General features: G+C 46.3%; 1 protein-coding gene across 1 annotated transcript in view; it reads right to left on the reverse strand.

Moving 5' to 3' along the window:
• The window catches only part of LOC138643432 (MORN repeat-containing protein 3-like), a 59,681-nt gene extending 38,505 nt beyond the window's left edge, over window positions 1-21,176 (reverse strand). The window contains exons 1-3 of the mRNA XM_069732343.1: window positions 21,054-21,176; window positions 12,231-12,341; window positions 4,922-5,079 (exon numbers count right to left, since the gene is read on the reverse strand). Coding sequence (XP_069588444.1) covers window positions 4,922-5,079; window positions 12,231-12,341; window positions 21,054-21,060 — 276 coding nt within the window. The 5' untranslated portion in view covers window positions 21,061-21,176. The remainder of the gene's footprint in view (window positions 1-4,921; window positions 5,080-12,230; window positions 12,342-21,053) is intronic.
• Between the last annotated feature and the right edge of the window lie 1,603 nt (window positions 21,177-22,779).

Genomic DNA, 22,779 nt, shown 5'->3' on the forward strand with positions numbered 1-22,779 from the left:
GCTAACGGAGGACGTCAGGAAACTGCAGGCAAGTATTGCAATGCTGGAAACTGCAGGCAGGTAGCAGATAACACTCTGGAGTAACGGGAAAGCAACCAAGGAAAGTGCACACAGCCAAGAAGACGTCCTGAAAACCGCAGGCGGATACGGAGAAGAGGTCAGGAGACCCGGGGACAGGTAGAAGTCACAAGAAGCCATAGATAAGTAGGTAGAGGTACTAAATGTCGCTGGTCTACAGGAGACGACATGCAGCCTGAGTGCACACACAAACTGCAAAACTGGTCTCAGATTTAATGCCAAAGCCTGCATGTACGTATTAGAAGCCGTTAAATAGGCCCAGACAGTCCATTGCATGGGAGCACGCCAGGCCACCTGCAAAGCCTGATGTGGAGTACAAGAAAGTTCAATGGACCAGGACAGATGGAGCAGAGCCCAGAACAAGTCTGTAACAGTTCACACAACCATATTTTCAGTCAAGAGTCCTATCTGTGAAAAAATCGGACAGCACTCGGACCAATGTTATTTAATTGAGCAGTGCTGATGATCAATTTGTTTTCACTGACTGAACCTGTGAGTGAATAAATAGCAGAGTGCACTGGTTTCTTCTGTAAATTGGATTAGACTCTCACATTCAAGTGAAAAAAAATCAGATGCCGTACAGTACAGACCAAAAGTTTGGACACACCTTCTCATTTAAATATTTTTCTGCAATTTCATGACTATGAAAATTGTACTTTCACACTGAAGGCATCAAAACTATGAATTAACACATGTGGAATTATATACTTAACAAAAAAGTGTGAAACAACTGAAATTATGTCTTATATTCTAGGTTCTTCAAAGTAGCCACCTTTTGCTTTGATGACTGCTTTGCACACTCTTGGCATTCTCTTGATGAGCTACAAGAGGTAGTCACCAGGAATGGTTATCACTTCACAGGTGTGCCCTGTCAGGTTTAATAAGTGGGATTTCTTGCCTTATAAATATGGTTGGGACCATCAGTTGTGTTCTGCAGAAGTCTGGTTGATACACAGCTGACAGTCCTACTGAATAGACTCTTAGAATTTGTATTATGGCAAGAAAAAGGCAGCTAAGTAAAGAAAAATGAGTGGCCATCATTACTTTAAGAAATGAAGGTCAGTTGGTCCGTAAAATTGGGAAAACTTTGAAAGTGTCCCCAAGTGCAGTGGCAAAAACCATCAAGCGCTACAAAGAAAATGGCTTACATGAGGACCACCCCAGGAAAAGAAGACCAAGAGTCACCTCTGCTTCTGAGGATAAGTTTATCCGAGTCACCAGCCTCAGAAATCGCAGGTTAGTAGCAGCTCAGATTAGAAACCAGGTCAATGCCACACAGAGATCTAGCAGCAGACACATCTCTTCAACAACTGTTAAGAGGAGACTCTGTGCAACAGGCCTTCATGGTAAAATAGCTGCTAGGAAACGACTGCTAAGGACAGGCAACAAGCAGAAGAGACTTGTTTAGGCTAAAGAACACAAGGAATGGACATTAATCCAGTGGAAATCTGTGCTTTGGTCTGATGAGTAAAAACTTGAGATCTTTGGTTCTAACCACCGTGTCTTTGTGCAGCGCAGAAAAGGTGAACGGATGGACTCTACATGCCTGGTTCCCACCGTGAAGCATGGAGGAGGAGGTGTGATGGTGTGGGGGTGCCTTGCTGGTGACACTATTGGAGATTTATTCAAAATTGAAGGCATACTGAACCAGCATGGCTACCACAGCATCTTGCAGGGGCATGCTATTCCATCCGGTTTGCGTTTAGTTGGACCATCATTTATTTTTCAACAGGACAATGACCCCAAACACACCTCCACGCTGTGTAAGGGCTATTTGACCAAGAAGGAGAGTGATGGGGTGCTACGCCAGACCTGAACCCAATCGAGATGGTTTGGGGTGAGCTGGACCGCAGAGTGAAGGCAAAAGGGCCAACAAGTGCTAAGCATCTCTGGGAACTCTGGGAGATTGTTGGAAGACCATTCCCGATGACTACCTCTTGAAGCTCATCAAGAAAATGCCAAGAGTGTGCAAAGCAGTCATCAAAGCAAAAGGAGGCTACTTTGAAGAACCTAGAATATAAGACATAATTACAGTAGTTTCACACTTTTTTGTTAAGTATATAATTCCACATGTGTTAATTCATAGTTTTGATGCCTTCAGTGTGAATGTACAATTTTCACAGTCATGAAAATGCAGAAAAATCTTCAAATGAGAAGGTGTGTCCAAACTTTTGGTCTGTACTGTATATACACTACTAGATGGAGGCCCGGTGCTATCGCATCGGGAGGGCGGTAATGTCACGATGGGGTCAGACTTTGCAAGGTTGAGAATCTCTCCGCCCATGTGCTCACCCACCTTTCCACTCTGTCTTTCCCCATGTGCTGACTTCTCCCGTCTGTGCGCTCTTCTTTGACCTGTCTACCCCATGTGCTATATGCATTGTTTTGTCCCAGCGATGCTGTTGCTCTTCAAGAGTCTCATTTGCCCGTTGTTGTCTTCGACGTTGTGCCTTTGCTGCTTTCCTTTGTCTCTGTCATTGGTGTACTTTTAAGGAGGAGCCATGTTGGCGTTGATATTTGCTTTTTAAGGCCGGTTTCACACGTCCAGATAATTCCGGTACCGGAGAAATCGGTACCGGAGTTATCCGTGTCCGTGTGCTCACGTGGCACATCAGTGTGGCCCATGTGCGGCAGCCGTGTGAACCTGTGTGCCGACTGAGGACCACACGGACCGTGCAGGAGACAGCGCTACAGTTAAGCGCAGTCCCCTGCTTTTGGTGCTGAAGCCGGCATTCATTCCTTCTCCCCAGGAGCGTTCGCTGGAGAGTAGGAATGAAAAATCAAGGTTTTTTTTTGTGTTAAAAATAAAGTTTGCGGGTCCCCTCCCACCTCCCATCCCCTGTGCGCCCGACCGCTTGCCGAGAAATACTCACCCAGCTCCTGCGATGTGTGCTCTCAGCGCCGGCAGCAGGTCCTGTGTGAGCGGTCACGTGGTACCGCTCATTACAGTGATGAATATGCACATATTCATCACTGTAATGAGCGGTACCATGTGACCGCTCACACAGGACCTGCTGCCGGCGCTGAGAGCACACATCGCAGGAGCTGGGTGAGTATTTCTCGGCAAGCGGTCGGGCGCACAGGGGATGGGAGGTGGGAGGGGACCCGCAAACTTTATTTTTAACACAAAAAAAAACCTTGATTTTTCATTCCTTCTCTCCAGCGAACGCCGCTGGGGAGAAGGAATGAATTCCTTCTTCAGCACCACACGCAGTGGGGACAGCGCATACTGTAGCGCTGTCTCTCCTGTGGGCGGTACGTGCACACGGAGGAGAGTGCACACTGTTCTTTGTGTGCACGTGTGCGGGACGTATATTGCGGTACGTGCTGCCGGAGAAAAGCGGACATGTCTCCGTGTTTTGCACATGGACACACGGTCCGTGAAAACACGGAGTCATGTACATAGACACATTCATTTGAATGGGTCTATGTGTGTCAGTGTCTCCAGTACGTGAGAAAACTTTCAGTACACGTACTGGAGACACTGACGTGTGAAACGGGCCTAAAGGGGTTTTCCCACGAACGAAAGTTAATTTTAAAAATTGTCTGTGTCTGACCATGTACATAACATACCACAGCTCCTGGACAGGGTAGGAAGCAAAAGACAATACTGACATTACAGCAGGAGATCCCAGAGGATACATTTTGTGAGGTAAAATATTGTTTAAAACAGTCAGTGAAATATTTTACCTCACAAAATGAATCCACTGTTATCCCCTGCTGTAATGTCAGTATTATCTTTTGTTTCCTCCCCTGCCCAAGAGATGTGGTATGCTCCGTACACGGTCAGACACAATTTTTAAAATGAACTTTCGTTCGTGGGAAAACCCCTTTAATGTGTCCGACTTCCTCTGCCTGTAGACAAGCCGCGCATTTGCCGCCGGGATCAGCCGAATGATTCACTGCGCCTGTGCGTAATTCGTGCAGGCGCAGTAAATCAGACCACCGCCATCTTTGTGCAGACAGATAGCAGCAGTCACATTAAAACTGCGCATGCGCTCCTCCTATACAAAGATGGCGGTAGTCAGTGAATCATTCAGCTGATCCCGGCGGCGTTTTCGCGACAAGAAGCTTGTACCACCAGCAGTTTCCATATTGAGACACCCATCACTTGGGTGTCCCAATATGAAGGTCGGTGAACTTCCGCCACTTGGAATTCTGGGCTCACGACACATCTGGATGGAACAGGATGTGAAGACATTACAAGGTAAGTATATATTAAGATAACGTGATTTTTATGGATGCATTGCAATTCTGTAAAATAGGAAACTGTGAATGGTCCTGTGAATTATTAATTGCTGCTTTAAAAAAAAAAAAAAAAAGCGTACGGATGACAAGTGAGAAAAAAATAATCTCCCCACTTTTCTGAATGAAACGCTGAACGATTTTTTATACGCTTGTGTGAACTTGCCCTAATAGTAGGGTGTCCGTACAGCTTAGCTAATGGTTAGTATAAAGCTCGACCGCCAGCTATGGTGTACGGGCATCTCTCCCGGCCCTCCCATACACACTCATTGTGTAAGTAAGCCGTAGACAGATGATTCTGATGGTGGCTTATGGCTCAGAGAACAAAAAAATTTGATTGCCGTAACTCAACAAGCGTCATCACCCTCTCCACCCCAGACATGATCTGCTAGGGAATCAGGATTTACATTAGAGGGTCTATGCATATATTTCTTTATGTATATCTATATAAATACGGTCTATATACACATAATGTACGTAGGCCTTTAGGCACAGTCAGTGTTCTCCATCAATCACAATAAAGCTTTTCCAAGTTTCAGGACAAAGAATTACAAGAATCTGTCGTCTCATGTGTCCTGGAGAAAAGGAAATAACTTACATATTTCTCGCCATTCCTCCAGTTCCCGGCATATACTCTAATGTATTCTCCAGTGCTGGTGGATTTTGCATCATATGTGCCATACCCACTCCTCTTCCCATGGATCCAGTCTCCTTGATAGATGGCGTTAGCTTTCTTGTAGATGTATGTGCCTATCCCTATGATATCAATAATAATAAAAAAAAAGGAAAAGAAAAATGAACTTGGAGAACCCATTGTGAGGCAGTGAGGGGGATCATATGCGACAGTCGATATGTGTCCCCCAGGAAGCGGACTGAGTCCTATTAGACCCGCTGGATTGCCTTATATTCACAGCAGGACGCCTGTGAGTCACAAGGAAAAATACAAGTGTGGACCTGGTCAAGCTAATTTGGCCAAGGTATTGTTCAGGAAAACCCGTTAATGGCTTTGACTTTTGAAGCGGACTACAGGATGGTAGTGGGGCTGTCCGCTTCCTCCAATACGGGTCTTACAAGTGGCCCATGGCCACAGATTCCAGTTAAAAACCCTGCAGTATAGGGTTTGGGTGTGTCAGTGTTTGTTTGCAAGTGGCAGAGCAGGTGGCTCTGAGGCATCCATCCTGTGTGAGGTAACACAGAGCCAAGAGCAGCGAACGCCTGGCACCCCGCAGCGTGATACGGTGGTGCAGTCGCCCTCGGCAACTGGTCTTGTGTATGGACTGCTGTGACGACCCGGCTGCGATCCGGAGGATACCGTGTGCTGTTTATTGTGTGAGTTGTTTGGACATTAACCCCTTCCCGACCTTTGACGCATACGCTGCGTCATGAAAGTCGGTGCCATTCCGACCCATGACGCAGCATATGCGTCATGGAAAGATCGCGTCCCTGCAGATCGGGTGAAATGGTTAACTCCCATTTCACCCGATCTGCAGGGACAGGGGGAGTGGTAGTTTAGCCCAGGGGGGGTGGCTTCACCCCCCCGTGGCTACGATCGCTCTGATTGGCTGTTGAAAGTGAAACTGCCAATCAGAGCGATTTGTAATATTTCACCTAAAAAAATGGTGAAATATTACAATCCAGCCATGGCCGATGCTGCAATATCATCGGCCATGGCTGGACACACTAATGTGCACCCACTCCACTCCTCCGATCGCCCCCCCAGCCCCCTGATCTGCGGTCTGCTCCCCTCGGTCCTGTGCTCCGCTCCCCCGTCCTCCTGCCCGCTCCCCCTGTGCTCCAATCAAACCCCCCCGCACTCCGATCCCCCCCCGCACAGCGATCCCCCCCCCGCACAGCGATTCCCCCCCCCCCCCCCCGTGCTCCGATCCACCCGCCCGCACAGCGATCCCCCACTCCGTGCTCCAATCCACCCCCCCGTGTTCCGGTCCACCCCCCCCCGTGCTCCGACGCCCCCCCCCGTGCCCTGATCTCCCCCCCCCCTTATACTGACCTCGCCTCCCGGGGACCGTCCGTCTTCTTTCCTGGGCGCCGCCAACTTCCAAAATGGCGGGCGCATGTGCAGTGCGCCCGCCGAATCTGCCGGCCGGCAGATTCGTTCCAGAGTGAATTTTGATCACTGAGATAGGTTATATCTCAGTGATCAAAATAAAAAAAAAAGTAAATGACCCCCTTCCCCCTTTGTCACCCCCATAGGTAGGGACAATAAAAAAAATATTATTTTTTTTTCCCCACTAAGGTTGGGGTAAGAACTAGGGTTAGGGTTAGGGTTAGGGGTAGGGTTAGGGTTTCGGTATGTGCACACGTATTCTGTTCCTCTGCGGATTTTTCCGCTGCGGATTTGATAAATCCGCAGTGCTAAACCGCTGCGGAATTATGGCGGATTTACCATGTTTTTTCTGCGCATTTCAATGCGGTTTTACAACAGCGATTTTCTATTGGAGCAGTTGTAAAACCGCTGCGGAATCCGCAGAAAGAAGTGACATGCTGCGGAATGTAAACCGCTGCGTTTCCGTGCAGTTTTTCCGCAGCATGTGTACAGCAATTTTTGTTTCCCGTAGGTTTGCATTGAACTGTAAACTCATGGGAAACTGCTGCGGATCCGCAGCGTTTTCCGCAGCGTGTGCACATGCCTTTAGAATTAGGCTATGTGCACACGGTGCGGATTTGGCTGCGGATCCGCAGCAGTGTTCCATCAGGTTTACAGTTCCATGTAAACATATGGAAAGCCAAATCCGCTGTGCCCATGGTGCGGAAAATACCGCGCGGGAACGCTGCGTTGTATTTTCCGCAGCATGTCAATTCTTTGTGCGGATTCCGCAGCGTTTTACACCTGTCCTCAATAGGAATCCGCAGGTGAAATCCGGACAAAAAACACTGGCAATCCGCGGTAAATCCGCAGGTAAAACGCAGTGCCTTTTACCCGCGGATTTTTCAAAAATGGTGCTGAAAAATCTCATACGAACCGCAACGTTGGCACATAGCCTTAGGGCTAGGGTTGGGTTGGAATTAGGGTTGTGGTTAGGGTTAGGGGTGTGTTGGGGTTACGGGTGTGTTGGGGTTAGGGTTGTGATTAGGGTTACGGCTACAGTTGGGATAAGGGTTAGGGGTGTGTTGGAGTTAGAATTGAGGGGTTTCCACTGTTTAGGCACATCAGGGGGTCTCCAAACGCAACATGGCGCCACCATTAATTCCAGCCAATCTTGTATTCAAAAAGTCAAATGGTGCTCCCTCACTTCCGAGCCCCGACGTGCACCCAAACAGTGGTTTACCCCCACATATGGGGTACCAGCATACTCAGGACAAACTGCGCAACAATTACTGGGGTCCAATTTCTCCTGTTACCCTTGTGAAAATAAAGAAATGCTTGCTAAAACATCATTTTTGAGGAAAGAAAAATGATTTTTTATTTTCACGGCTCTGCGTTGTAAACGTCTGTGAAGCACTTGGGGGTTCAAAGTGCTCACCACATATCTAGATAAGTTCCTTGGGGGGTCTAGTTTCTAAAATGGGGTCACTTGTGGGGGGTTTCTACTGTTTAGGCACACCAGGGGCTCTGCAAACGCAATGTGACGCCCGCAGACCATTCCATCAAAGTCTGCATTTCAAAAGTCACTACTTCCCTTCTGAGCCCCGACGTGTGCCCAAACAGTGGTTTACCCCCACACATGGGGTATCAGCGTACTCAGGAGAAACTGGACAACAACTTTTGGGGTCCAATTTCTCCTGTAACCCTTGGGAAAATAAAAAATTGTGGGCTAAATAATTATTTTTGAGGAAAGAAAACGTATTTATTATTTTCACGGCTCTGCATTATAAACTTCTATGAAGCACTTGGGGGTTCAAAGTGCTCACCACACATCTAGATAAGTTCCTTTCGGGGTCTAGTTTCCAAAATGGGGTCACTTGTGGGGGGTTTCTACTGTTTAGGCACATCAGGGGCTCTGCAAACGCAACGTGACGCCCGCAGAGCATTCCATCAAAGTCTGCATTTCAAAACGTCACTACTTCACTTCCGAGCCTCGGCATGTGCCCAAACAGTGGTTTACCCCCACATATGGGGTATCAGCGTACTCAGGAGAAACTGGACAACTTTTGGGGTCAAATTTCTCCTGTTACCCTTTGTAAAATAAAAAATTGCAGGCTAAAAGATCATTTTTGAGAAAATAATTTTTTTTTTTTATTTTCATGGCTCTGCGTTATAAACTTCTGTGAAGCACTTGGGGGTTCAAAGTCCTCACCACACATCTAGATTAGTTCCTTTGGGGGTCTAGTTTCCAAAATGGGGTCATTTCTGGGGGATCTCCAATGTTTAGGCACACAGGGGCTCTCCAAACGTGACATGGTGTCCGCTAATGATTGGAGCTAATTTTCCATTTAAAAAGCCAAATGGCGTGCCATCCCTTCCGAGCCCTGCCGTGCGCCCAAACAGTGGTTTACCCCCACATATGGGGTATCAGCGTACTCAGGACAAACTGGACAACAATATTTGGGGTCCAATTTCTCCTATTATCCTTGGCAAAATAGGAAATTCCAGGCTAAAAAATCATTTTTGAGGAAAGAAAAATTATTTTTTATTTTCATGGCTCTGCGTTATAAACTTCTGTGAAGCACCTGGGGGTTTAAAGTGCTCAATATGCATCTAGATAAGTTCCTTGGGGGGTCTAGTTTCCAAAATGGGGTCACTTGTGGGGGAGCTCCAATGCATAGGCACACAGGGGCTCTCCAAACGCGACATGGTGTCCGCTAACAATTGGAGCTAATTTTCCATTCAAAAAGTCAAATGGCGCGCCTTCCCTTCCGAGCCCTGCCGTGTGCCCAAACAGTGGTTTACCCCCACATATGAGGTATCGGCGTACTCGGGAGAAATTGTCCAACAAATTTTATGATCCATTTTATCCTACTGCCCATGTGAAAATGAAAAAATTGAGGCGAAAAGAATTTTTTTGTGAAAAAAAAGTACTTTTTCATTTTTACAGATCAATTTGTGAAGCACCTGAGGGTTTAAAGTGCTCACTAGGCATCTAAATAAGTTCCTTGGGGGGTCTAGTTTCCAAAATGGGGTCACTTGTGGGGGAGCGCCAATGTTTAGGCACACAGGAGCTCTCCAAACGCGACATGGTGTCTGCTAACGATGGAAATAATTTTTCATTCAAAAAGTCAAATGGCGCTCCTTCCCTTCCGAGCCTTACCATGTGCCCAAACAGTGGTTTACCCCCACATATGAGGTATCGGCGTACTCAGGAGAAATTGCCCAACACATTTTAGGATCCATTTTATCCTGTTGCCCATGTGAAAATGAAAAAATTGAGGCTAAAAGAATTTTTTTGTGAAAAAAAAGTACTTTTTCATTTTTACGGATCAATTTGTGAAGCACCTGGGGGTTCAAAGTGCTCACTATGCATCTAAATAAGTTCCTTGGGGCGTCTAGTTTCCAAAATGGGGTCACTTGTGGGGGAGCTCCAATTTTTAGGCACACGGGGTCTCTCCAAACGTGACATGGTGTCCACTAAAGAGTGGAGCCAATTTTTGATTCAAAAAGTCAAATGGCGCTCCTTCCCTTCCAAGCCCTGCCGTGCGCCCAAACAGTGGTTTACCCCCACATATGAGGTATCAGCGTACTCAGGACAAATTGCACAACAACTTTCGTGGTTCAGATTCTCCTTTTACCATTGGGAAAATAAAAAAATTGTTGCTAAAAGATAATTTTTGTGACTAAAAAGTTAAATGTTCATTTTTTCCTTCCATGTTGCTACTGCTGCTGTGAAGCACCTGAAGGGTTAATAAACTTCTTGAATGTGGTTTTGAGTACCTTGAGGGGTGCAGTTTTTAGAATGGTGTCACTTTTGGGTATTTTCAGCCATATAGACCCCTCAAACTGACTTCAAATGTGAGGTGGTCGCTAAAAAAAATGGTTTTGTAAATTTCGTTGTAAAAATGACAAATTGCTGGTCAAATTTTAACCCTTATAACTTCCTAACAAAAAAAAATTTTGTTTCCAAAATTGTGCTGATGTAAAGTAAACATGTGGGAAATGTTATTTATTAACTATTTTGTGTCACATATCTCTCTGGTTTAACAGAATAAAAATTCAAAATGTGAAAATTGCGAAATTTCCAAAATTTTCGCCAAATTTCCGTTTTTATCACAAATAAACGCAGAATTTATTGACCTAAATTTACCACTAACATGAAGCCCAATATGTCACGAAAAAACAATCTCAGAACCGCTAGGATCCGTTGAAGCGTTCCTGAGTTATTACCTCATAAAGGGACACTGGTCAGAATTGCAAAAAACGGCAAGGTCTTTAAGGTCAAAATAGGCTGGGTCATGAAGGGGTTAAACACGTTTGCTGTGAACTTTCCTGTGGTCTCTGCATATCTGTCACACTGCGCCAACCACGCTGCAGTACACTATACATATGAAATGTTGGGCAGAACACTCAACTATTCTTGTGATCTCGCTATGAAGGGGTTTAGAACCATTGTATGTGTATATATACTGTATACACAGTGGCGTGTAATAGTTTGGGCACCCCTGGTCAAAATTACTGTAAGGCTATGTGCACACTTTGCAGATTCCACTGCGGATTTTTCCGCAGCGGAATTGCAAAATCCGCAGTGAAAACCCATCGCGGTTTTTACTGCGGATTTATCGCGGTTTTTACTGCGTTTTCTTCTGCGGATTTTCAACTGCAGTTTTCTATTGGAGCAGCTGAAAATCCGCAGAAAAGAAGTGACATGCTGCGGAATGTAATCCGCAGCGTTTCCGCGCGGATTTTTCTGCAGCATGTGCACAGCGTTTTTAGTTTCCCATAGGTTTACATTGAAATGTAAACTCATGGGAAACTGCTGCGGATCCGCAGCGGTCAAATCCGCTGCGGATCCGCAGCAAAATCCGCAAAGTGTGAATATAGCCTTATTGTGAACAGTTAAGCAAGTTGAAATGATCTCTAAAGGGCTAAAGTTAAACATGACACATTTTCTTTGTATTTTAGGCAAACAATAATAATTTCATCTTTTACATTTTAAAAATAACAAAAAGGAAACTGGGCTGATGCAAATGTTTGGGCACCCTGCATGGTTAGTACCTAGTGGCAACCCCTTCTGCAAGCATCACACGTTTTGTAGGCAGACAAGAGTCTTTCAATTCTTGTTTGATGGATTTTCATCCATTCTTTTTCATTTTCTCCCCGCTGCGCTTGGCCAAGTGCGGGCAGGTCAGTAACGCTAATAGGCTCTAGATAACCCCATATCTGCAGGTTAATAGTGTTTTTTCTGGTGACAGGTTCTCTTTAAAAATATGTATGTCCAGTAGTTGTGACATGCTGACTTGTATGCTTTTGTCCATTATGCCACCACAGATGATATACATATCGGCCTTGAATCATCCAGGCTGGTGATTATTATTATTGATTCCATGGTGCTGTACATGAGAAGGGGTTACATACAAGTTACAGATATCACTTACAGTAAGCAAACTAACAATTACAGACTGGTACAGAGGGGCGAGGACCCTGCCCTTGTGGGCTTACATTCTACAGGATGGTGGGGATCTTCCTACCAGCCTTGATGAGTGGGCAGGGTGCAGTGCGAGGCTCCTGAATCATTAATAATTTAGACGAGATGTGAATTGGCCTAGAGCCTCCAGCTGCGCCTCGCCACAAATCTTACTACATTCCATGATTTGTGGCATAGTTAATGCCACCACTCATCGTGAATTTAATGAGCGCCCATTGCTTTGCCCCTGTCCGAGCTCTGCCCATTTTGTTGAAGGTGGGCGAAAATGCCGAAAGAACACTAAAAATGTTAGCGCAGCCTCAAATTTTCAAAGCTTTTTACGGCACAATTCTGGAGTAAATGCTTTTTATTAATCCACCCATCCAGTCTTACCATGCGGCAGGTTATTCATCCATCCTCCCGTGTAATTGTCTCCATTTTTAGCGTACACAATGCTTCTCACTTCTGATTTCTGGGCCTTTAGAAGAGGCACGTCCGCAGGTCCTGGAATCGTAGACACAAGAGTTTTCTGTGGATTGTGGTGTGCTCAATGTCAAATTACCGTCCCCACCTCATCCCATGATCAGCCATAATGAGTGATGAGTTACACTGATTATCCGGTGACAATGGCACCTGCCAGGGGTGAGATACATTGGACATCGAGAGAATCACAATAATTGCTGTTTCAGTAAAGCTGAGGCCACATAATGTTACTATGGTGGAAGGATCAGGCCCCGTTACATTGTAGAGCCCATATGAGGGGTCTTTGGCAGACCTAGTAGCCAGCCCCCTTCATATAGGATGTGACAGGCGGATACTTCAACCTGTTGGGACCATGTGACAGTGGATGTAAAGACCAGAGGACCAGGAGACAGAAGCCGCAGACAGCACCGCAGGATCGGGAACCTTAGAGGGACTACTCAAAATGTTCCCATAGAAACAGTGGCTCTGATTCATTATTGTATTTGTGCCTTTTTTCTGTAGTAAAATGGTTCCAATAGTGACTTTTACTATTTGTACTTATTCATTATTTATTTAGGGTTTTTGTTAAGTTAAATTTACCTGATTTCATTTTTTTGGCCTGGTAATGTGAACGTGGTTTTCTTTATAAGTGTGTTTTAGCTGTATTTGTCATTTTTTACTTTTTGGACAAAATGTGAATGCTGCTGTCGATGAGCGGCCACAAGATGTCCCCGGCCGGATACTGAACTCTACAAACCGTTAAGGGAAACAATGCTGTGCAGATGAGTGCCTCTAATCTGGGAGGTACAGTGCCTTAAAAAAGTACTCACACCCCATTAACTTTTTTTCCACATTACACCCACAAACTTAAATATGTTTCATTGGGATTTTATGTGATATACAGTAGAGTAGTGTTCAAAATAATAGCAGTCCAATATGACTAACCAGATTAATCACTGTTTTTGGTATAAATTATATTACCAATAGTGATGAGCGAGTATACTCGTTACTTGACGTTCTCTGAGCACGCTCGGGTGGTCTCCGAGTATTTTGGCGTGCTCGGAGATTTCAGCTGGATGATTTGCGGCTACTAGACAGGCTGAAAACATGTGGGGATTATCTAACAAACAGGCAACCCCCACATGTACTCAGGCTGACTACCAGCTGCAAATCATGCAGCAGTGTAAACATAAACTAAATCTCCGAGCACGCGAAATACTCGTGAAATCTCGAGTAACGAGTATACTCGCTCATGACTAATTACTAGTGATGAGCGAGTATACTCGTTGCTCGGGTGGTCTCTGAGTATTTGTCAGTGTTCGAAGATTTAGTTTTCATTGCCGCAGCTTAATGATTTACAGCTACTAGCTAGCCTGAGTACATGTGGGGGTTGCCTGGTTGCTAGGAATTCCCCACATGTAATCAAGCTGGCTAGTAGCTGTAAAGCTGCGGCGATGAAAACTAAATCTTCGAACACTGACAAATACTCAGAGATCAACAGAGCGTGCTCGGGAAAACCCGAGCAACGAGTATATTCGCTCATCACTAGTAATTACCACATGTCACACAATTTACCAATAGGTGCAGTAGATTCTAACAAAATCAACAGATTTCTTTGATTCCATGTATTAGAATAATTAATTGAAAGAGGGGGTGTTCAAAATAATAGCAGTGTGGAGATCAATTAGTGAGGACAGTCATTCTGTAAAGAAACCAGTGTGAATCAGGTGGCCCTTAGTTAAGGGTGAAGCCAGGACATGTTGTACATGCATTTCTCCTTGAAAGCCTGAGAAATAAGGGTTGTTCGAGACATTGTTCAGAAGAACAGCGTATTTTCATGAGAGGGTAAAACTTAAAAAGAAGTGCAGACAATTATCGGCTGTTCAGCTAAAATGATCTCCAATGCTTTAAAATGGAAACCAAACCAGAGAGACGAGGAAGAAAACCGAAGAATACCATCAGGGTCGTATTTAGAGTTTCTGCTGCCCTAGGCACTTTTAGGGCTGCCTCCCCCATTGGTGAGTATGACACTATCGGCATAGACTTTGGCAAGAATCGCTGATGTGAAAGTCGCCTTTTGCAGCAGATCGGGCAGTTTTTCTGCATCTGCTGCGTAACGGATCACTTACGGCAACACTACGTTTGGCCTCATTCATTCCCCATGGGGTTTGTGGCACTTGCCGTGATCTGGCAAATGTGGTACCATACCTCCCAACTTTTGAAGAAGGGAAAGAGGTATAATTTTAGGGCACGCCTCTGACCACACCCATTTCACAACTAGTCACACCCATATCCACGTCCCAACCACACCCATTTAGCACTGCTGATCACACTGTTTCATATACAATAATTATAAACAAAAATAAATATGGCCACACAGTGCTCCATACTGTATAATGGCCACACATGATGCTCTATACTGTATAATGGCCACACATGATGCTCCATACTGTATAATGGCCACACATGATGCTCCATACTGTATAATGGCCACACATGATGCTCTATACTGTATAATGGCCACACATGATGCTCCATACTGTATAATGGCCACACATGATGCTCCATACTGTATAATGGCCACACATGATGCTCCATCTATATATATAATTGCCTATAATTGCCAATCAGAGACCGGCACAGCATCGACGTAGAAATCCCACGTCTCTGATTGGTCGAGGCCGCCAGGCCTCGACCAATCAGCAACGGGCACAGCGACGATGATGTCATAAAGGACGTAGACATCCCGCGTCTCTGATTGGTCGAGGCCGCCAGGCCTCGACCAATCAGCAACAGGCACAGCGACGATGATGTCATAATGGTTGCCATGGCGACGATGATGTCATAAAGGTTGCCTCGATCAATCAGCGACGGACACAGTCTGCCGCGAATTCTGGAATCATCATTGTCCATATACTACGGGGACATGCATATTCTAGAATACCCGATGCGTTAGAATCGGGCCACAATCTAGTATTGTATAATGGCCACACATGATGCTCTATACTGTATAATGGCCACACATGATGCTCCATACTGTATAATGGCCACACATGATGCTCAGTACTGTATAATGGCCACACATGATATTCTATACTGTATAATGGCCCAACATGATGCTCCATACTGTATAATAGTCACACATGATGCTCCATACTGTATAATGGGCACACATGATGCTCAATACTGTATAATGGCCATTGACCACACATGATGCTCCATACTGTATAATGGCCACACATGATGCTCTATACTGTATAATGGCCACACATGATGCTCCATACTGTATAATGGCCACACATGATGCTCCATTCTGTATAATGGCCACACATGATGCTCCATATTGTATAATGGCCACACATGATGCTCTATACTGTATAATGGCCACACATGATGCTCCATACTGTATAATGGCCACATATGATGCTCAGTACTGTATAATGGCCACACATGATATTCTATACTGTATAATGGCCCAACATGATGCTTCATACTGTATAATGGTCACACATGATGCTCCATACTGTAAAATGGGCACACATGATGCTCAATACTGTATAATGGCCATTGACCACACATGATGCTCCATACTGTATAATGGCCACACATGATGGTCCATACTGTATAATGACCCCACAAGATATTCAATACTGTATAATGGCCCAACATGATGCTCAATACTGTATAATGGCCACACAGTGCTCCATACTGTATAATGGCCACACATGATGCTCCATACTGTATAACGACCCCACATGATGCTCAATACTCTATAATGCCCCCCTCCCATCTTGTATGCGTGTCTCATCTCCCTCCCATATGCATGGCTCATATTCCCCCCCTCCTGTATGCATGGCTCATATTCCACCATCACCCCCTCCTGTATGCATGGCTCATAATTCCCTCCCTGTATGCATGGCTCATATCCCCCTCTCCTGTATGCATGGCTCATAATTCCCCCCTGTATGCATGGCTCATATTTCCCCCCTCCTGTATGCATGGCTCATAATTCCCCCCCCCCACCTCCTGTATGCATGACTCATATTCCACCATCACCCCCTCCTGTATGCATGGCTCATAATTCCCCCCCTGCATGCATGGCTCATATTTCCCCCCTCCAGTATGCATGGCTCATAATTCCCCCCCCCACCTCTTGTATGCATGGCTCATAATCCCCCCATATGCATGGCTCATGCCGAGGGGGGCAGTCGGGAGGGAGGTGACCCAGGACTTTACAAAAAAAAAAAAAACCTTGCTCAGGTGCCGCCCCCCCGCATTGTTCCCGCCCTAGGCACGTGCCCTCAAGTGCCTAGTGGCAAATACGGTCCTGAATACCATTCAAATGGATGTAAGAATAACCAGAATGGCCAAGGCTCAGCCAGCGATCAGCTCAAGGATGACAAAAGACAGTCTCAGGTTACCTGTGAGGACTGTGACAGAAGACACCTGTGTGAAGCTAATCTCTTAGCGAGAAGTCCCTGAAAAGTCCCACTGTTAAATAAAGGACATGTACGGTACTGAAGAGGATGAAATTTGCCACAGAACACATCATCTGGCCTAAAGAGAAATGGAGAAGGATTTTGTGGACTAATAAAAGTAAAATTGTTCTTTTTGGGTCCAAGGGCCACAGACAGTTAGTCAGACGACCCCCAAACTTTGCATTCAAGCCACAGCATGCTCTGAAGACAGTGAAGCATGGTGGTGCAAGCATCATGACATGGGCAGGTTTCTCTTACTATGGTGCCAGATATTTACCGCATACCAGGAATCATGGACCAGGTTGTATAGATTAAAATACTTAAAGAGGTCATGTTGCCTTACACTGAATCTATAATCTAACCTATTTATATCTCATCTTTTAGGATACATCGGGGGCTTATCTACAGCATTACAGAATGATGTAGATAAGCCCCTGATGCCGGTGGGCTTAGATCATCTTCGATTTTGGGGTGACAGGTTCCCTTTAATCCGATGGAACACTTGTGGGGTGACATAAAAAATGCCAATTCTGAGGCAAAGCCAACAAATGCCAAAAAATTGTCTGATATAGTCCGAGCATCCTGGGCTGGAATAACAGGTGACAGGGGCCAGAAGTTGGTTGGCTCCATGCAACATAGCAGTTCTAAAAAGCTGTAGGTATACACCTAAATATTAGGTTAGTGATTCACAGGAATGATAAATCCGCAAAATAAGTACATATTGTGAGTTTGTAAAGACAAATGCAGGCTCTGCTATTTATTAGAACAGCCCAATAGTCATTGTTTGTTATTTTTTGTGACGTATTTACAAATTATCTACATTTTTCTTCATGTTTTGAATTAGTAAACAGCGTGCAATGTCCCCAATGCTGGAAATAAAAACCATAAAGGTTTTGTGATTAACTCATGTTTTTGAACACGCTGCTATTATCTTCAACACTACTGTATCAACACAAAGTAACAAGTATTTGTGAAGTGGAAAAGAAATGATACAAGGTGTTCTAAGTATTTTAAACATTGCAACGTGCCTGTGTATTCAGCCCCCCACAGTCAGTACTTTGTAGGACCACCCTTCACTGTAATTACTTAGTCTTTTGGGGTCTGTCTCTACCAGCTCTGCACATCTAGAGGTGACATTGTGACCCGCTCTTCTTTGCAGATTACCTCTAGCTCAGTGAGGTTGGATGGAGACGTCTGTAACGTCAATTTTCAAGTCTTTCCATGGATCCTCAGTGGGATTTCGGTCTGGAGTGTGACCGGACCATTCACACACATGAATATGCTTTGATATAAACCCTCCATTGTAGCTCTGGCAGGATGTTTAGGGCCATAGTCCTGAAGGAAGGTGAAGCTACGCCCCAGTCTCAAGTCTTTTGCAGCCTCTAACAGGTTTTCCCAATAAAATAGGGTAAAGGTACCTTCACGCTAAACGATATCGCTAGCGATCCGTGACGTTGCAGCGTCCTGGCTAGCGATATCGTTCAGTTTGACACGCAGCAGCGATCAGAATCCTGCTGTGATGTCGTTGGTCGGGGCTAGAAGTCCAGAACTTTATTTGGTCGCTGGATCTCCCGCTGACATCGCTGAATCGGCGTGTGTGACACCGATTCAGCGATGTCTTCGCTGGTAACCAGGGTAAACATCGGGTTACTAAGCGCAGGGCCGCTGCACTCACTGTGAGCACAGCGGCCGGAAAGCAGAGCGGTGACGTCACTGGTCTGCTTTCCGGCCGCTGTGCTCACAGCCAGTACAGAGAAGCAGAGCGCCGGGGACAGACAGCCGAAGGTAAGTATGAAGCGTTTGTTTTTTTTTACTTTTAGGATGGTAACCAGGGTAAACATCGGGTTACTAAGCGCGGCCCTGCGCTTAGTAACCCGATGTTTACCCTGGTTACCGGCATCGTTGGTCGCTGGAGAGCTGTCTGTGTGACAGCTCTCCAGCGACCAAACAGCGACGCTGCAGCGATCCGGATCGTTGTCTGGATCGCTGCAGCGTCGTTTAGTGTGAAGGTACCTTTAGTTCACAGTAGGCGTTTGTTTGTTTTTTTCCTGCAGCAAAACCTTATCTCTTGGCAGGAAAGAAGCTACAGAAAAAAACATGTTTTCCTCGGTTTTCTGCTGCAGTTTTTGCATGCTATATTTGTCTTTTGTGCATGCCGATAAAGTTTAGTGTTGAAAAAAAAAGGGCTATTCTATAGAATCCGGTTTTGGCACAAAGAACGCAGTAAAACCTGCGAATTTGGTGCATTTTTTCAGCACCCATTCGTTTGAATAAGTGAAAAACGCTGAAAGAAGTGACATGCTCCATCCATTGTGAAAAAAACACACAAAGCACAAAATCCTGATGACAAAAAAACAAAGCTGTGTGCAGGAGACTTCTGAAATCTCATAGACTTTGCTGGTACTGTAAAAAGCAGCTGAAAATTTGCATTAAAAAATGCTGCAAAAACGCCCAGTGTGAACTTAACCTAAGTTGGAGGGTGTAACATGAGGAATTGTGGAACAGTTCATGGGGTATGAATATTTTTTCAAGGCACTGTATGTATTACACTTCATTCTATCTCCCTGGATTCAATACTAAGACGCTCCCCGGCAGTGGACGTCCTCGTAGACGCAGCTTACTGTGTGTGGGGCAGAAGCTAAACAGAAGAGATGGCAGCAGGACACAATGTAGGAGGAGGACCGAGCCGGAGGAGACAAGGTGCTGATCCGGCCAATAGTCTGCTGGAAACCTTGCGCTCTGACTTTGACAGGTGCCATTTGCCTAGGTCACCTCTTCATGGCAGCAGTATTCCTCAGAGCAGGGCCCTCTTCCAGCAGGGCAATGCCACGGTCACCAGGCAAAAAAGAGGAGCATCTGTGGGAAGTCTGATCCACGGAGACCATAACTGACGACTTACAGGACTTGTAGGATCTGCTCAGTGCCAGATGCCACCTGAAGCCTTCAGATCTTCTGGAGATTATGATTTCATGGATCAGAGGTATATTTAGAATTGAGAGTCCTCAGTGGTTGATACCTTTTAATGGCTAACTGAAAAGATGGTAACAAATTGCAAGCTTACGAGACTACACAGGTCTCTTCATCAGGCAAAGATGTCTTTGCCTGATGAAGAGACCTGTGCAGTCTTGAAAGCTTGCAGTCTTTGCCTGATGAAGAGACCTGTGTAGTCTCGAAAGCTTGCAATTTGTTACCATCTTTTCAGTTAGCCATTAAAAGGTATCAACCACTGAGGACTCTCAATTCTAAATATTTTTCTATCTACTGGCTAACACGGGACCAAGATATTTATCTTTCCTGGATCAGAGGTGACATGAGGGGACCTCCACTCTATGAAGTGGTTTTAATGTTACGGCTGATTGCTGTATACATCTTACTGCAGTAGTGTTAGGAGTAAACCTTATACAGAGGTGGGGATGACTGTCGTCTACCTAGCTGGACAAGTCCACTATAAAAGCGAGTCACACAGCGCCAACCAAGTCGGTCCTGAGCCCGCGCGGGCAGAGGCGAAGTCACCCCCTGGGGTCGCTACCTGCAGGGGCTGAAATCGGAAACTTTACTAATGCAGATCTCAGAATAAACCCCAACATTATAGACATTGCACCCCAACAATCACTCACCAGCCGCCATCTCCATAGCCAACGGGAGCGGAGTCGCCACCATTGGGGTAGTGGTACTTGTGGGTTGGTGGCGCACATTGGCGAGGCGAGACAGACCAGGGGGGCAGGTATCAGGGGCTTGTGGCCAGGGGACACATGTCACCTCTCTGCGACCTCCCTGCTGCAGTGACCCCCTGTGACCAGCAGAGGCGCTCCTGCGGGTGGAGGGAGCACTGCTCCGGCTGCTGTCTGCGCTGCCTCCAGCAGGGGGAGTGCTCGCAGCGTGATCAGCAGCAGCAGGACGCATCCTAGGAAGGGGCAGCAGGACACTATCACAGGCGTCGGGGTCACCGGAGCGGCCCGAAGGAAGCTCTATGTGCGGGGGACGGGCCGCACGCCTCAGAGGAGGACTAGGACTGAAGCGGGAGGGCGGGCGGCGGCGGCGCTGAGGCCGAGCTGGCGGCGGGGGCTCCTCGGGGGCGTCGGTGCGCGCTACCGCATGGTAAGAATGTTCTTCTGCCACCTGGTCCTGCGCCATCCTCGCCGTCTCCTCGCTTTGTGACATCCCTGACAGAAGAGGTGAGCGCGGCCCCGGGACCCGCCGGCAAGTGCGGACCTACTGGGGCAGAGACCGCGTCACTTTATCAAACCACGCCCCTTACACTATCTGGACCAATCACCTTTCATCTGGACGCATCCACTTAGCTTCCTGCCCACCCCTGCAGTCTGTGGTACCTTCCTCCTCAGGTAGTTTGGGGCCTCTATAATGGCGGTGTGTGTGGACAGGTAGGAGATAGATCCACTGCTCACTGACACAGGACGGGGACATGTGACTGAGCTGCAAGAGATGAAAAACAGGGAGCCACATTACTAAACCATCTCCATTTATTATCATTATGCAGAAATTACGGCCCTTACAGGCTTGGCTGCTATCACTGAGGTTAGTATTGACTGCCACGCTGAATGCACTTGGACGAATTCATCAAGATCCGCTGCTGGCAGCTCTGTGTAATTGCCAATCAATGACGCCCCAGATGTACTGGAGGGAGACAAATCCGGAGGGGCTGCAGCCATGGTAGCACGCTTAGGTCACGCCGGCTGCTCACAGTAGAACGAGCGATCAATGTCAGTGTACCTGGATTGAGGACTAGAGGGGTCTGGCTGCAGAACGTCCGACACCTAACCCTATAATAAGGCCCAGTGTGATGTTCCCTCGTGAAGGCCTCTTCATGGCTTTGCCCACGTGGTCTCCATTTATGCATTTGAGACGAGAGCAGAGCTCATCACTGAAGACGATAGACCTCTGGTCCAGCCTCTATCGCCGTATTCCTGCACCATAATCACGTTTGAGAGCGGCGCCGTGCGGTGAATGGAGAGGCTTTCATAAGGGAGCGTCACACCGGTCCTACTCCCGGGGTTATGTGGGATGGCATGATTTCTGGTATAAGCGGACCCCTCTATTCTTCATTCCAGGTACACTGACAGCTCAACGTTACATTGATTTGGTTGTGGAACTAGAGTCTTGGTCTCCAATGGCACATGAAGCTGCCAGCAGTGGATCTTGATGATTTGCCCAAGTGCAGTCAGTGCGGCAGAACCTTCCTCAGACAACCATTCCTCTGATAGCAGCTGATGGTGTAGGTGCTGGGATTTCTGTATGTGGCGCTTTTTCTCCGATCTGAATAAATCGAGATCTTTTAAAACAATTTGTTTCTATTTTTCGTCATTTGCATATCATTAACACATCTATCCATCATGTGATTTCCATAATTCCCAGACTTTTCCTTCTTGGGGCTGCAACTTCAGTGTTGAGGAATGTAGACAGATATTTCTGTAGATGGGAGGTGATAGAAGACGTCTCGGTGCTACATGATGTCAGGGCGATAACAAGACACTGTATGGCGGCACATGAGCGGTGGGCTTACTCTACTGCTGTGTGTCCACCATCCAGAATGGCGGCGTCCAAAACGCTGCGTTGTACATTACAAGCACCGTGGATAGTCTCTGGAAGAGAAATGGCCACAATACAGTGTGTTGGATGCGGGAAATCCGCACGGTTCAGTGAACTCGTGGATTTATCTGTGAGATTAGAACACGGCGCTTTAGCTACAGCGAACATACACGGTGTCCGAAGCTGAGAACCGTCACCTAATAGCTCTAATTCGAGGGCCATCCAGGAGATCTGATCTGTCAGAGGCACAACCTGAAGCTTATGGGCCACTATGCAGAATGTGTCCCAGGCCCCCAAATACCACGGGCCAGTATTGGTCTCATATAGATCTTTTCTATGCTCCAAGGCCCGGATGTGACTACAACCCCCGCACCTACCATAGTTACGCCTGTCAGATTTCTACTATACCGTTCAGAGCCTGACTAAAAGGAAAGCAGTTTTTGTTATCCATAGCA

The sequence above is a fragment of the Ranitomeya imitator genome, chromosome 6, assembly GCF_032444005.1.
Source record: "Ranitomeya imitator isolate aRanImi1 chromosome 6, aRanImi1.pri, whole genome shotgun sequence".
Classification (NCBI taxonomy): Eukaryota; Metazoa; Chordata; class Amphibia; order Anura; family Dendrobatidae; genus Ranitomeya; species Ranitomeya imitator.